Source organism: Pan paniscus, chromosome 9 (genome assembly GCF_029289425.2).
Source record: "Pan paniscus chromosome 9, NHGRI_mPanPan1-v2.0_pri, whole genome shotgun sequence".
Classification (NCBI taxonomy): Eukaryota; Metazoa; Chordata; class Mammalia; order Primates; family Hominidae; genus Pan; species Pan paniscus.
Genome location: NC_073258.2, coordinates 104,079,082 through 104,094,187, shown reverse-complemented (window position 1 = coordinate 104,094,187; position 15,106 = coordinate 104,079,082). Strand labels below are relative to the sequence as shown.

The following is a 15,106-nucleotide window of genomic DNA, read 5'->3' as shown; positions in this document are numbered from 1 at the left end:
ATGGGGAGTCAAACTATAAAATCAGTAAGAAAGGTTATGTGCAATGTGGCACAAAAACTGTATATTAAAGACTAAATGGGTAGGAAAAAAAAACCTCTCTTAAGAACCTCTCTGAAAAGTGTCCTGTTTTATTTTAACATGCATTTGAGCAATAGGAACAGCAAGTGCAAAGGTTCTGATATTCCAGAAACATACTTAGAGCAGTAAAAAAACAAGAAAAAGACTATTACATTGGTAAAGAACTGAGCAAGGGTCAAGAGTGGTTAGGAGATAAGATCTGAGGGTAAGACCTTGTAGGACATTATAAGGATTCTGAAGAAGATGAGATGTCACATTCCATCAGAAGAGTTGGAGCAGAGAAGTGATATGATCTAATTTATATTTCAAAAGGCACTTAGCAGCTATGTTGAGGATAGACTTAAAGGGGGGAAGGATAGAAGCCTGAATGGTAATAATCTCGCTTATATAAAAGTGGCTTAAACAAAGTGGTAGAAAGTCCTAAAGGTCTGAGAAGTGACTGGATTCTGGATATACTCTAAAGATAGAAACAACAAATAAAAGGTATGGCAGCAATTGAGAGCTGATGATAGCTTGTATTAGGTTGGTACTAATAAAGCAAACAAAATGAATTCAGAGTAAGTTTTAGGGTTGAAACCAAAAGAATTTGATGGTAGATTGAGTATAGAAAGAAAGAAAAGAGAGGAAAGAATTACATGAGCTGCATAATGACTTTTCAATCAATGATGGACCATGTATACCATGGTTGTTCCATAAGATTATAATGCTGTATTTTTACTGTATCTTTTCTATATTTAGAGACACAAATACCTACCACTGTATTACAATTGCCTATAGCATTCAGTACAGTAACATGCTGCACGGGTTTGTAGCCTAAGAGCAATAAGTTATACTACATAGCCTAGGTGTGTCTGAGGGTGTACAATCAAGGTTTACGTACACTCTATGATATTCACACAATGAAACTGCCTGACACATTTCTTATAATGCATCCCCACTGCTAAACAACACGACTGTACTTTTGTTAAACACTGTTAAACTGTTAAACAACTGTTTAACAACACATGACTGTACTTTTGTTAAACAACACTGCTAAACTGTTAACTGTTTAACAACACATGACTGTACTTTTGGGGTTTTGGATTAAACAACTGAGTAGATGCTAGTATAAAAAAATCAAAAGTTCTGTACTGATCACATTAAATTTGAGACATTTATTTTTGATGTTTTTCATATAAAAACATCAAATAAGCATTAAATACACAAGCTTAGAATTCCAGGGCTGGAAATAAGAGATATAAGCATCAGTAATTTAAGAATGATATTTAAATCCAGGGATTGGGTAAGGTCACCTACAGAGAGAATGTGTAATAATGAAAGGATAAAACCCAGGGTAAAACTATAGTAAAAAAGAAAAGTACTCTAACACTTAGAAGACATGCAGACAAGAAGCCAGTAAAGGAAAGTAAAAAGGAACAGCCTAAGAGGGTTGGGGAATGAAAAAAGAAACATAACAATCAAGAGAAGAATGTGTTCTAGAAAGAAATGGACAATTTTGAGTTTAGAAAGAAGTAAAAAATACGATAGTGGCTAGAAAAGGGTCTGAGACCAAGGGAGGTATTTTTAAGACAGAAGATAGTAAAATATATTTGTATGCTAAAAAAAAAGATCCAGCAAAGAAGGTGAAATTCGTGATGTGGGAGAAGATGATAATGGCAGAAATGAAGAAGAAAACAGCAAATGAGTTGAGCTTTGATTACAGCAAAGACATTCATTCATAGTAAGAGCAGAATGAGTATGAGTACTAAGGGCAAATGGCAGATGTGTTGATGGGAAATGAAGAATTTTAGTCCTATTGCTTCTATTTTCTCAAAAATGCTAGTAAAAGCCTACTTCAATAAACTAATTTTAGTGCTAAATACAGGGACAACTGTTTTCCATATTCTTAGATGTGTATTATACAGTTATTACTCACCATGTGTATCCAAATTTGGGAACATGTTAATTGTTCCAGTAACAAGATAAAGTATTTTCAAAAGCATTTCCAAACATGGACACCAGCATCTTTTTTTCCAACTACTTCAGTCTTTAGACTCAACAGTTAAGAAGGAGGCAGAGCAAGATGGCCAAATAGAATCCTCCAGCAATTGTCCCCTGCAGGAACATCAAATTGAACAACTATCCATGCAAGAAAATACCTTCATACAAACCAAAAAATCTAGTGAGTGATCACAGCAGCTGATTTCAATAGACTCACAAGTAAAGAGGCATTGAAGAGAGTGAGAAGAACAGTCTTGGATTGCCTATACCACTCCTACCCCAACCACAGGCAGCACAGCACAGAGAGAATCTGTGTGCATAGGGGAGGAAAGTGAAGTGAGTGTGACTTTGCATTGGAACTCAGTGTGGTCCTGTCACTGAGCGGAACACAATACTGTTACAGGAATCAGGAGGACCAGAGAGACCTTGGAGTAAAGCAGGAAGATTTTATCGAGGGCACTCAGACCCAGTGGATTAACATCCTGAGACTGGGCCCAGAACAAAGATAGCTCTTGACCTTTATACACCCTTCAAAAAGGGAGTGAGCTAACTTGAAGCAGGATTACAGTGGTGTGAAAGCAAGGATAGAGAGGCAGAACAAAGGCAGTTGATCAAATTGTGACAGGTGCATAACTCAGAATTACACATGACCCTTGCTATTCAGCACAGATGGCTGTTATCTAGGTTTTGCTCTAGTGTCTTGCACGGGCTTATTTCATAACCTTCACTATGGTGCCCAGGTGGCTGTAGCTCAGGCCTTCTCAGATGGCTCATGACCTTCATTGTACCACTTAGATAAAACAGAACACTTGAAGTTATTACTTACAGAGAACAGGAATCTATAAACTCATACCATAAGAGAAAGAAAAATTTGTTTTTCTCCTCCCTATGTTGAGGGAGTGCTGGGAGAGTCTCCGGAGAACATTCCTTTGTGTCCTAGCTTTGCAGATAGTTGTTTATCGAGGCTTTTCCTGGGTCTGGGCTGTGCCTGTTGCTGCTTCTAGGATAAGTCAGCCTAATACAGGAAAGCTTATTTCTTTTTCTTTTTCTTTCTTTAATTTCCTCCTCATTACCAGGCAGAATTCTACCAGTGCCCATGGAAGGAGCATATACAGCAGCCCTGGGCCAGAGGGAAGTCCTCTGCTTCAGAAGGAGGAAACCAAGTCCCAGTCATCTTCACCACTAGCTAATTAAATGGCCTGAGGGCCCAAATAAATCTGAGTGGCAGTCAGGACACAGTGACTGCAGTCCTTGGGCAAGCCCTGGTGCTATTCTGATGTCCATAGCAGTGGGCTTGGGGTGTGACCCAGTGTAACACCAATTGCAGCAGCCCACAAGAGTACTTGCATCACCACTCCCTCAACTCCAGGCAATGCAGCACGTGGACACGTTCCTTCTCTTTGGAGGAAGGCAAGGGAAGAGTACAGAGGATTATGTCTTGCAAATTGGAAACAAGCCCAGTCACAGGAAAATAAAGCACCAGGAAGATTCCTGAAACCTATGATTCCAGGCCTTTGCTCCTTAGTTGATGTTTCAAGATCCATTCTGGGCCAGAAGGGAACCTGCTGGCTTATAACCTGCTGACTAAAGTAGCCTCAGGCCTTGAATTAACATCAGTGACAGCCAAGCAGTAGTGGTCACAGGCCTTGGGCAAGCCTCAGTACTGTGCTGGTGTGGAAGGCTTGAGGCTTCAGGTATGACTCAGCATGGTGCCAGCTGCGGTGGTCAAGGCAGAGCCCATATCGCCTCTCCCCAAACTCTGGGCAACCCAGCATAGAGAAAGAATCCTTTTGCTTGGGGAAAAGAGAGGAAAGAGAGCAAAAGATTTTGTCTAGGAACCCAGAGAATTCTCCCTTATCTTCCTAAGGTCCACCAAGGCTGTGTTTCTAGGAGTCTGCAAGAGTCATAGAGTTCTTGGGCTTAGGGTTCCCAATAGTGCTAAAACAGCTTTAGTGAAAACAGGCTTAGGTAAAAACACTCAGTCTCCTTTGGATTCCTAGAAAGCCCTCTCAAGAAGAATAGGTAAAAACAAGTCCAGACTCTGAAGACTGGAATAAATATCTAGCTCTTCAATGTCCAGACAATGATGAAGGTCCACAAGCATCAGAAACATCCAAGAAAACATGACCTCAGCAAATGAACTAAATAAGGCACCAGTCACCAATCTTGAAGTAACAGAGATACGTAACCTCTCTGACAAGAAATTCAAAACAGCTGTCTTGAGGAAATGCAATGAACTTTAAGATAACACAGAGAATTAATCAGAATTATATCAGAGAAAAAAATTTTTTGAGACACTCTCACTAGCCCAGGCTGGAGTGCAGTGGTATAATCTTGGCTCAGTGCAACCTCTGCCTCTCCCAGATTCAAGCAATTCTCCTGCCTCAGCCTCCCAAGTAGCTGGGATTAGAGGCGCCTGCCACCATGCCTGGCTAATTTTTGTGTTTTTAGTACAGATGGGGTTTCACCATGTTGGCCAGGCTGGTGTTGAATTCCTGACCTCAAGTGATCCGCCCAACTCGGCCTCCCAAAGTGCTGAGATTACAGGTGTGAGCCACTGCGCCTGGCCTATATCAGAGAAATTTAATAAAGAGATTCAAATAATTTTATAAAACAATCAATTCCTAGAGCTGAAAAATACAATTAACAAACTGAAAAATGCATCAGTGTCTCAATAACAGAATTTATCAAGCAGAAGAATAAATTAGTGAGTTTGAAAACATGAAAATACAGAGGAGGAAAAAGAAGAATAAAAAGGATGAAGTATGCCTACAAGATCTAAAAAATAACTTCAAAAGGACAAATCTATAAGTTATTGGCCTTGAAGAAGATGTAAAGAAAGAGATCAGGATATAAAGTTTATTCAAAGAAATAATAACAGAGAGCTTGCCTAGCATAGAGAAAGATAAGAATATCCAGGTACAAGACAGCCAAAATCACTAACAGATTCTATCTAAATAAGACTTCTTCAAGGCATATAATAATCACTCTTAAAGGCCAAGGACAAAGAAAAGATTCTAAAAGCAGCAAGACAAAAGAAGCAAATAACATATAAAGAAGCTCCATATGTCTGGCAGCACATTTCTCAGTGGAACCCTCACATGCCAGGAGGGAGGGGGATGACATATCCAGAGTGCTAAAGGCAAAAAAAGCTTCCAACTTAGAATATTATATCCAGCAACATCATTCTTCAAACATAAAAAAGAAATAAAAACTTTCCCAGGCAAACAAAAGCTAAAAAATGTCACCAACACCAGAACTTTAAAGGGAATTCTTCAATTTAAAAGAAAAGGATTCTCAAGTAACAAGAAATCATCTGAAGGTATAAAAGTCACTGGTAAAAGTAAGTATACAGACAAATACAGAAAATGCTAACACTGTAATTGCGGTGTGTAAGTCACTTGTGTTAGGCATTCTTGTGTTGCTATAAAGAAATACCTGAGATGGGCTAATTTAAAAAGACAAGAGATTTGATTGACTCATGATTCTGCCAGCATGGTACCAGCACATGCTAAGCTTCTGTGGGGGCCTCAAGAGAGCTGTTACTGATGGCAGAAGGCAAAGGAGAAGCAGGCATCTCACATGGTGAGAACAGCAGCTTGCATGTTACATGGCAAAAGCAGGAGCAAGAGAGAGTAGGGAGGGTGGTGCCACATGCTTAAACAACCAGGTCTTGAGAGAACTCACTCACTATTGTGAGGACAGCACCAAGCCACAAGGGATCTGCCCCCATGACTCAAATACCTCCCACCAGGCCCCACCTCCAACACTGGGGATTACAATTCAACATGAGATTTGCTAGGGACGTATATTCGAAGTATATCACCACTCATATCTTTATTATGAAGTCTGAAAGATACCTATCAAAAATACTAACTACAATAAATTGTTAAGAGATAGACAATATAGAAAGATATAAATTGAGACCAAAAAAATCCCCAAAATGGGGGAAAGGGAATTGAGTTTAAGTGTAAATTTTTTCTTTTTGCTTGGTTTGTTTTTCTTTTCTTTTCTTTGTAATCAGCGTTAAGTTGTCATCAGTTTAAAATCCACTGGTTATGTTTTCCTCAAGCCTCACAGTAACCACAAAGGAAAAACTTATAATGTATACACACATAAAAAAAAGCAAGAAGTTAAAATATACTACCAGAGAAGATCACTTATACACAAAGGAAGACAGGAAGAAAGGAAAAAAAAAAAAAGAAGAAGAAGAAGACACAAAACAACCAGAAAACAAAAAAAAAAATAGCCGTAGTTAGTCCTTTCCTGTAATAGCCAGAGTCCTTTCCTATCAATAATAACTCTGAATACAAATGGACTAAATTCTCCAAGTAAAAGAGAAACAGTGGTTGAATAGATTAAAAATAAGACCCAACTTTATGCTGCCTACAAGAAACTCAGTTCACATATAAAGACTCATATAGACTGAAAATGAAGAGATGGAAAAAGATATTCCATGCAAATGGAAACCAAAAAAAGAGTAGAAGTAGCTATACTTATATCAGATAAAAGAGATTTCAAGACAAAAAGTATAGAAAGAGACCAACAAAGTCATTGTATAATGATAAAGAAGTCAATTCAGCAGGAGAACTTAAGAATTGTAAGTATCTATACACCCAACACTGGAGTATCCAGATATAAAGTAAATATTATTAGAGCTAAAGAGAGAGATAGACTCTAATACAATAATAGCAGGGCACTTCAACACTCCACTATAAGCATTAGACAGATCATCCAGATAGAAAATCAACAAAGAAACGTTAGACTTAATCTGTACTATAGACCAAATAGACATAACAGACATTTACAGAACATTTTCTCCAACAGCTACAGAATCAAGTTGTATACTTATAACTCTTAAAGGAGTTAGACTACCAAAATGCACTTTAAAAAATTATTTATTTATTTATTTATTTATTTATTTATTTATTGAGATGGAGGCTTGCTCTGTAGCCCAGGCTGGAGTGCAGTGACACGATCTCAGCTCACAGCAACCCTTTGCCTTGTGGGTCAAGCAATTGTCCCACCTCAGCCTCCTGAGTAGCTGGGATTACAGGCGCCTGCCAACACACCCGGATAATTTTTGTATTTTTAGTAGTGACAGGGTTTCACCATGTTGTCCAGGCTGGTCTCAAACTCCCGACCTCAGGTGATCTGCCCACCTTGGCCTCCCAAAGTGCTGGAATTATAGGCATGAGCCACCATGCCCAGCTGCACTTTACAAATTAATAGGTCAGCTATCAAACTATCAATAAATATAAACATTAAAACAGGTTATATGTAGCCTGATTATCATGCATATCTATTGTTTTGTACCAGCATCCCCTCCTTCACTTCTGGTAATAACCACTCCCCCATCCATGGCTGCTTTTGGAGAAATGTAATTCCACATATTTCTGATGTGATTAGTTGCAGAGGTGGATATGTAACCTAAATTCAGTAAATCAGAGTCCTTCTCTAGGATTTTTGATGGTGAAGTTGGGAAGGAAAAGTTATCTTTCTCCTTTCATCATAAGCTTTAAAATATAACTCAGCAAGTTAGTGGTCTTATCAACCAGAATATTATGAACCCTTGAGACTAAGGACAACACACATGCAGAAATTAAAATGAGAGTCTAAAAGCAACACGACAGGAAGAGAGAGACAAAGACACAAAGAAAAAGGGAGAAAGAGAGAGATAGGAGTGGGGGGCAGAGAAACACAGAGACAAACTGCAAGACTGAGACAAAGACAGAGTTTCCTGATATTGTCTGAGTCATGATGTTGTCTAAGTCCAGTTAACCCAAAGGCCAGCCCTATCTCTTCTTTCCTGAGTACTGAATACTTAAACTAATAAATTCCCTTTATTCATTTAAGCGAGTTTAATATGGGTATCTGTCACTTGCAACCAAAAGAAAGGTGGATAATTACTCTGCCAAACATGAGTAAAAGTTATCTGGTACATAAACATTCTATCAGAGGTGAATAAATAGTGACATTTCCTCCCCCTGCATAAGTAAGCAAAAGCACAGAACATATCCAGACTTATTTCCATATACTCATCATTAACCAACCAGGTGACCAGTCTAAATAGTGACTCAAAATATTTGTGTGCATATGGGTGAGGCAGAAGATAGGCATTATGTGAAAAGCTTGGTTGGTAGGTGTTATGGGTTAAATTGTGTCTCCCCCCAACCCAAAAAAAAAGATAGGTTGAAGTCTAACCCCTGTCCCTCAAAAGGTTCACCTTTTTGAAAATAGGGCCATTGCAAATAGAATTAGTTAACTTCAAATGAGGTCATACTGGACAAGAGTGTGCCTCAATCCAATATGACTGGTGTCCCTACAAGAACACATCCATATCTCTTCCTAGGTTCTCGTGGTTGCCTAAAAATCTTCAGTGTTCCTTGGCTTGCAGTTGCACAACTTGAATCTGTGCCTTCATAATCACATTATACTCTCCTTGCGTGTCTGTCTTTACATGGATGTCTTCTTGTAAGGACACCAATCATATTGGATTGAGGAACACTCTAGTCCAAATATCGTTACTAAATATAGGATGTCAAATTTAATTCAACATTATATATGGGTTATATCCAACAAAGATAATCATTTTTCTTTTTTTCTTTGAGATGAGGTCTTGCTCTGCTGTCCACGCTGGGATGTGGTGACAGAATCATAGCTCACTGCAACCTTGAACTCCTGAGTTCAAGAAATCCTCCCACTTCAGCCTCCTGAGTAGCTGGAACTACAGGCACATGCCACCGTGCCTGGCTCATTTTTCAATATTTACTAAAGACAAGGTCTCACTATCCTGCCCAGGCTGGTCTCAAACTACTGGGCTCAAGCAATCCTCCCCTGTCAGCCTCCAAATGTGCTGGGATTACAGGTACTGAAACCACCTTTGCTAATATTATAACTGAGGAAATTATGACAGTGAAAGAGATCAGACCTAACCGACTCCATCTTGCTTCTAGCCTTTAAGCTGACCTTGTTCATTCCTGCATGTAGGCTGAACTATCCTTGGGAAGGAATTTAGCTTATGGTTTTTTAGTGCCCAATGGGTTCACCTTGCCCATTGCCTAGACAGAGTTGATTTACCAAGACAGAGCCGGCTGTGCAGGAGACTGGGGTTTTATTATTACTTAAATCAGCCTCCCTGAGCATTCAGGATCAGAGTTTTTAAAGACGATTTGGTGAGTAGGGGCTTAGGAAGTGGGGAGTGCTGATTGGTCACATTGGAGATGGAATCACAGTGGGGGTGAAGTGAGGTTTTCTTGCTGTCTTCTATTCCTGGGTGGGATCACAGAATTGGTTGAGCCAGATTACCGGACTAGGTTGTGTCAGCTGATCCATCTTGTGCAGGGTCTGCAAAATATCTCAACTACTGATCTTAGGTTTTACAATAGTGATGTTATCCCCAGGAGCCATTTGAAGACGTTCAGACTCTTGCAGCCCGAGGCTGCATGACCCCTAAACCATAATTTTCTTTTTTTTTTTTTTTTTTTGAGATTGAGTCTTGCTCTGTTGCCCAGGCTGGAGTGCAGTGGTATGATATCTCCTTATTGCAACCTCCGCCTCCTGGGTTCCAGCATTTCTCCTGCCTCAGCCTCCCGAGGAGCTGGGATTACAGGCACTCGCCACCACGCCTGGCTAATCTTTCTTTTACTTTCTTTTCTTTCTCTTTTTTTTTTTTTTTTTTTTTAGTAGAGACGGGGTTTCACCATGTAGGGCAGGTTGGTCTTGAACTCCTGACCTCGAGTGATCTGCCCGTTTTGGCCTCCCAAAGTGCTGGGATTACAGGCATGAGCCACCACACCCAGTACCTAAACCATAATTTATAATCTCATAGCGAACCTACTAGTCCTACAAAGGCAGACTTATCCCCAGGCAAGAAGTGGGTCTTTTTGGGAAAGGGCTATTATCAATATTGTTTCAGAGTTAAACCATAAACTAAATTCCTTCCCAAGGTTAGTTCTGCCTGTGCCCAAGAATGAACAAGGATAGTTTATAGGTTAGAAGCAAGATGGAGTCAGTTTGGCCTGAGCTCTTTCACTGTCATAATTTCCTCAGTTTTAATTTTTGCAAAGGTGGTTTCGATTCGACTCTGAAACAAAATTCTTAACAGCCCTTTTTCAAAAAGACCCCCTTCTTGCCTGGGGGCTAGTCTGCCTTTGCAGACTAACAAATTAGCTACAAAATCAGAAATTATGGTTTAGGGGCAATGCAGCCTGTGGCTGCAAGAGTCTGAACGTCTCCAAATGGCTCCTGGGGATAACACCACTACTGTAAAACCTAACCATTTCTGTGATCCCACCTAGAAACAGAAGACAGCAAGAAAACCTCGCTTGAAAACCCCTATGATTCCATCTCCAATCTGACCAATCAGCACTTCCCACTTCCCAAGCCCCTACCCACCAAATCATCTTTAAATAGTAACCCCCAATGCTCAGGGAGACTGATTTGAGTAATAATAAAACTCTGGTCTCCCGCACAGCCGGCTCTGTGTGAATTACTCTTTCTCCATGGCAATTCTGTCTTGCTAAATCAGCTCTGTCTAGGCAGCAGGCAAGGTGAACCTGTTGGGCAGTTACAGAATGAGCCACCATGCCCAGCCGAGAATTATTTTTCTAAAACAGGTAGAGATTGGAAGATAAATAAACAGAATGAATAAAAGAGACATTATAACATTTCTAAACTCAGGCTAACATAAAATGAAAGGTAAATTAAAAACAAATAATTCAGGTCAGTGGTCTAGTTCTTGAAAAGCATCACACTTACCCAGAGTTTTACATGCAAAAAGAGCCATGGCACTTTGCAATCTGTCCGGTCTTAGCGCCTGTACTACAAGAATCTTAAAATAAAATGCAGAATATTTTTAAAGAATAAAGTTGCTGCAACTACTTTAACTAAACAATAATTAATGTTAACTAATTAAACAAATGTTTACTAAATATGGGAACACTTATCATTGTTCCATATTATTTACTGTGCTTTAAACTGTCACAATAAGTATATAGCAAGTATATATCAAAAATATTACTGAAATCCATTTACTTCCTCAAACCTATCATCAAAAGTAAACATAGGGTTAGAAACATCTTCTGGATCTAATAAAAGGCTAAATGGCAGGTGAAAATCATGGTATGTAGATGAGGCATTTCTGTTGACAGCAAACAGAGGCCCAGAAACCAGAAATCCTCCCTAAAATTTTCAAATCACTATTTTTACCTTTAAAAAAAAATAGAAATAGCATCTTGCCCTTTCACCCAGGCTGGAGTGCAGTGGTGCAATCACATCTCACTGCTGCCTCGAATCCTGAGCTCATGTGATCCTTCCACCTCAGCTTCCCAAGTAGCTGGGACTACTGATTCATGCATATCTATGATATTCCTAGATGTTTAAGTTTTCAAATCAATTTTTTCTTAGTCATTTTCCTTTTTGTTTAAGCACTTTTGGGGAAATAGAATTCACTGTATATGGAGACACAAAGGGGTTAGATCCAGAGAAGAGATAAATGGAAAGGTCATTTTCTGGAGCATCAACTTCTGAAGAGCTCTCCCACTCTAAGCTTTTTGACTAGCAAAAAAGTTTGAGCGGAACCTGCCAGTAGGTTTCAACATTCTATTTTAAAATAGAATGGGAAAAATCCCCTGTTACTCACTATTAGGTCTTTTCCTTAAAAATAACTCTGGGAAATGATTGTAAAACTTGTACAATTTGTACCTTAGTTTCTTTCTGAAATACATTTTTCCTATTACAAAATCCCCCTCGGGTCTGAGACAAAAGGAATAAAAAAAGCCACAGTGAGAGAGAAACCAGACCCAGAAACTTTGGCGTGATTTAATTGTCAATAAGGTGGCAAAAGCATCAAGCCCTTCCCCAAATACGCCATTAAAGGTAAAGTAACACTCTAAAAGCAAAGCTTTCCTTTAAATGGCTTCTGAATAATAAGAGAAACATTAAACACTTTTTTGCATTTAGATAACACTAAATTTTACCTGCTGAAATAAGGAAACTTTCTTTGCAAGGATAGATGGAAACTCTTGCTCACACATTGAATTATTATAATAAGTACGCCACAGAGCTGCATCTTCAAAGCAGAGGGTCTGATAAAGACTGGGGAGAGCAATCTAAAAAATAAAAATGGCCATATACAGTGAGCTATAAGCAAATATAAGCACATATATTTATTTTTAAAAAAACTAAAAGTGAGAACCAATTATTGGTTGATGTTTATTACTCTTCTACTTTGTGTTGCCTTGTCTAATTATTTCTAGGTTGGCAACTCTATGGTAAACTCACCTAATATTAAAGCCAGAATTAAAATACACTTCCAAAGTAGTACTAAATCAGTACTCATGAGTTAATCTTTTCTCTATGTAAAACCATTTGTACCTAGCTATCTCCACCTTGTGAAGGAAACAAATGCTGTCATTAAGATCAAGTGCAAATTTTAAGGATTGTCAAGTTAAGTATGTCAAATTTCATATTAATATTAACAAAGACTCTCTTTGTCAAAACTTTGGTCAGGCTCCTCTGAGCTCTCTTTGACTAGGCCTCAATCAGGGGCTTTGTGTCCTGCCTTGTAAGTATCCTATTTTAATAAGAATTTTGCTAAGTAACTTTAGCAAGAATCCCTACCTTGAATATCCAATCAAATTCCTCCTCTCAGCCGGGCACAGTGGCTCACGCCTGTAATCCCAGCACTGTGGGAGGCTGAGGCGGGCAGATCACCTGAGGTCAGGAGTTTGACACCAGCCTGGCCAACATGGTGAAACCCTATCTCTACTAAAAATACAAAAAAAATTAGTCAGGCTGGTGGTGGGCGCCTGTAATCACAGCTACTTGGGAGGCTGAGGCAGGAGAATCACTTGAACTCGGGAGGCAGAAGTTGCAGTGAGCCGAGATCACACCACTGCACTCCAGCCTGGGTAACAGAGCGAGACTCTGTCTCGAAAAAAAAAAAAAAAAGAAAAAAGAAAAAAAGAAAAATTCCTCCTCTCCCACCCTTGTTATCTGTTGGTGTCTGATCATCTTGATCTGCCTTCACCAGCTAAATCAGTTTAGCCAGAATCCCCACTTGCCACTGACATTTCCACTTAATAGTTTTCTATTCACTGACCCCCAGCACTAATCCTTACCCTGCTTCTTGGGTACAAATTCCCACTTGTCCATGCTATATTCAGAATTGAGCCCAGTACTATACTGACATCTCTTTTCCCCTATGGCAATAAAACTTATCTTCAGTTTTAAATTCTGTCAAGCTCTGTTTTTCTAAAACAGTATCAAATCCAAAAACAAAGAATGTTTTTCTAAACCCTATTTGTTTATGCCTCTATTTGTAAATGCCTCTATTTGTCTCTAAATGTTCTAACCCTCTTTGCTACCTCACAAATTTCTATTCCACGTTCAATATTCACTTTAAACAATATCATCTTTCAGAGGCTTTCCCAAACACATTAATCCCTCTACCTCAAACAGTGTTCTCTTTTCCCAAATTTTTCAAGAGTGGGGTGTAAGATCAGAAATGTAAATCTGTAAAGGTGAAGAATTTTCATTGAAAACAAATGAGAAATTTAGAAGACCTATATCTTCAGTATAGAACTTCATATAATATGAACATAAATCAAGTATATAAAAATGCATTATCCAAACATCTATATTCATATAAAAATAATCCATTATATTGCTCAAATTTCATTATGTAACTTAAATTAAATAGCAGAAAATAAATTACATTTCAATTTAATTACTTTTTAATAAATGATCTAAGCCTATTAAAGTAATGCTTGATGGTGGTCTGTTAACTTAATTGACATTTAGTATACAAGGCCCCATCATTGCTAATGTAGGTGTGCTACACATTATATTATCATCATGTATTTGGCTACCTTGTATACTGTCAACCATTATGACAAGGTAATTATTTGATATGCTCTCTACAATGTAAGTTTGTTCATGGCAGAGTCTCTTAATATTACAAAACATACACCTGTCATTCCACTGGTATAAACAAAAAACCAGAGCTTGTCAGTAGTTAAAGCATTAAAAACAGATTTTTTTCAGGACTATTACAATAGAGGAAGCAATAGGCGAAAAGAAACTTCAGTACAGAGCAGGGCTCACTTTTGAATATAGCATGGGCAAGTGGAAATTTATAGCCAAGGAGCAAAGTGAGGTCAGTGGATGGAAATTACTAAGAGGAAATATCAGGGGTACAGGGATTTCTGGCTAAACCAACCTAATGGGATTCTTCCTGAAGACAGGCCAAAGTCATCAGAATCACCTGGGGAATGGTGGGGAATGAGGAATCTGATTAGATATCAAGGGTAATCAGATACGGAAGATTAAGAAATTCTCACTAAACCAACTTTGCAGGGTTCCTGTTAAAAGCAGCTTTTACAAGGAAGTGCACAGGTGGGCCTAGAAGAAGGTTCAAGAGCCTGACTAAAGTTTGATCAAGTAAAGACTGTCACTAGCATTATGCCAACTGGTAGTAAGCACCAAATAAATGATTAATGAAAAAAAAATGGAGGATATATAGCAGAATTTCCCCCCCCTTTTTTTCATTTCTTTTACTCAACCAATGTTTATGAAGTGAAGGCAGTAAACAGTAGTGGTGAAGAGCCCAGACTGTGCAACAAGAAACAGTTTTAAATCCTGGCTCTACTTCCTAAGTGACCATAAACAAGTTACTATATCTCTATGTGCCTTAATTTCCTCATCTGTGACACAAGGAAAATTACAATAGCTACCTCATGATGTTATTGAAAATATTTAGTGAGACAATACATTTTAAAATTCTGTATAATGCCTTGAACATAGTAAGCCATCAGTAAATGCTAGCTATTCTTACCGTTTTTATCAGGTGCTGTTATAATGATACAACAGTTGTGAAGAAAAGCAGGGGAAGGAACGGAAGGATGGAAACATATATGCATAGGCTTGTCTTTCATTCCCCACAAAAACAACATTTTAGCCTGAGTAGTTGAAGAACACAGAATTGTTGAGAGTTAAGCTTCTAAATTGCTTTTTCTTCCCCCATGTCACCATTCTCATAGCCTAA

At 38.6% G+C, this 15,106-nt stretch overlaps 1 protein-coding gene across 2 annotated transcripts in view; it reads right to left on the bottom strand.

Annotated features, from left to right (window-relative positions):
• DYNC2H1 (dynein cytoplasmic 2 heavy chain 1) overlaps positions 1-15,106 on the bottom strand; it is a 374,041-nt gene that overhangs the window by 184,408 nt on the left and 174,527 nt on the right. For both annotated transcript variants that reach the window (XM_003828371.5, XM_003828370.6), the window contains 2 exons: positions 12,039-12,170; positions 10,819-10,891 (listed from right to left, as the gene is read on the bottom strand). In XM_003828371.5, coding sequence (XP_003828419.1) covers positions 10,819-10,891; positions 12,039-12,170 — 205 coding nt within the window. The remainder of the gene's footprint in view (positions 1-10,818; positions 10,892-12,038; positions 12,171-15,106) is intronic.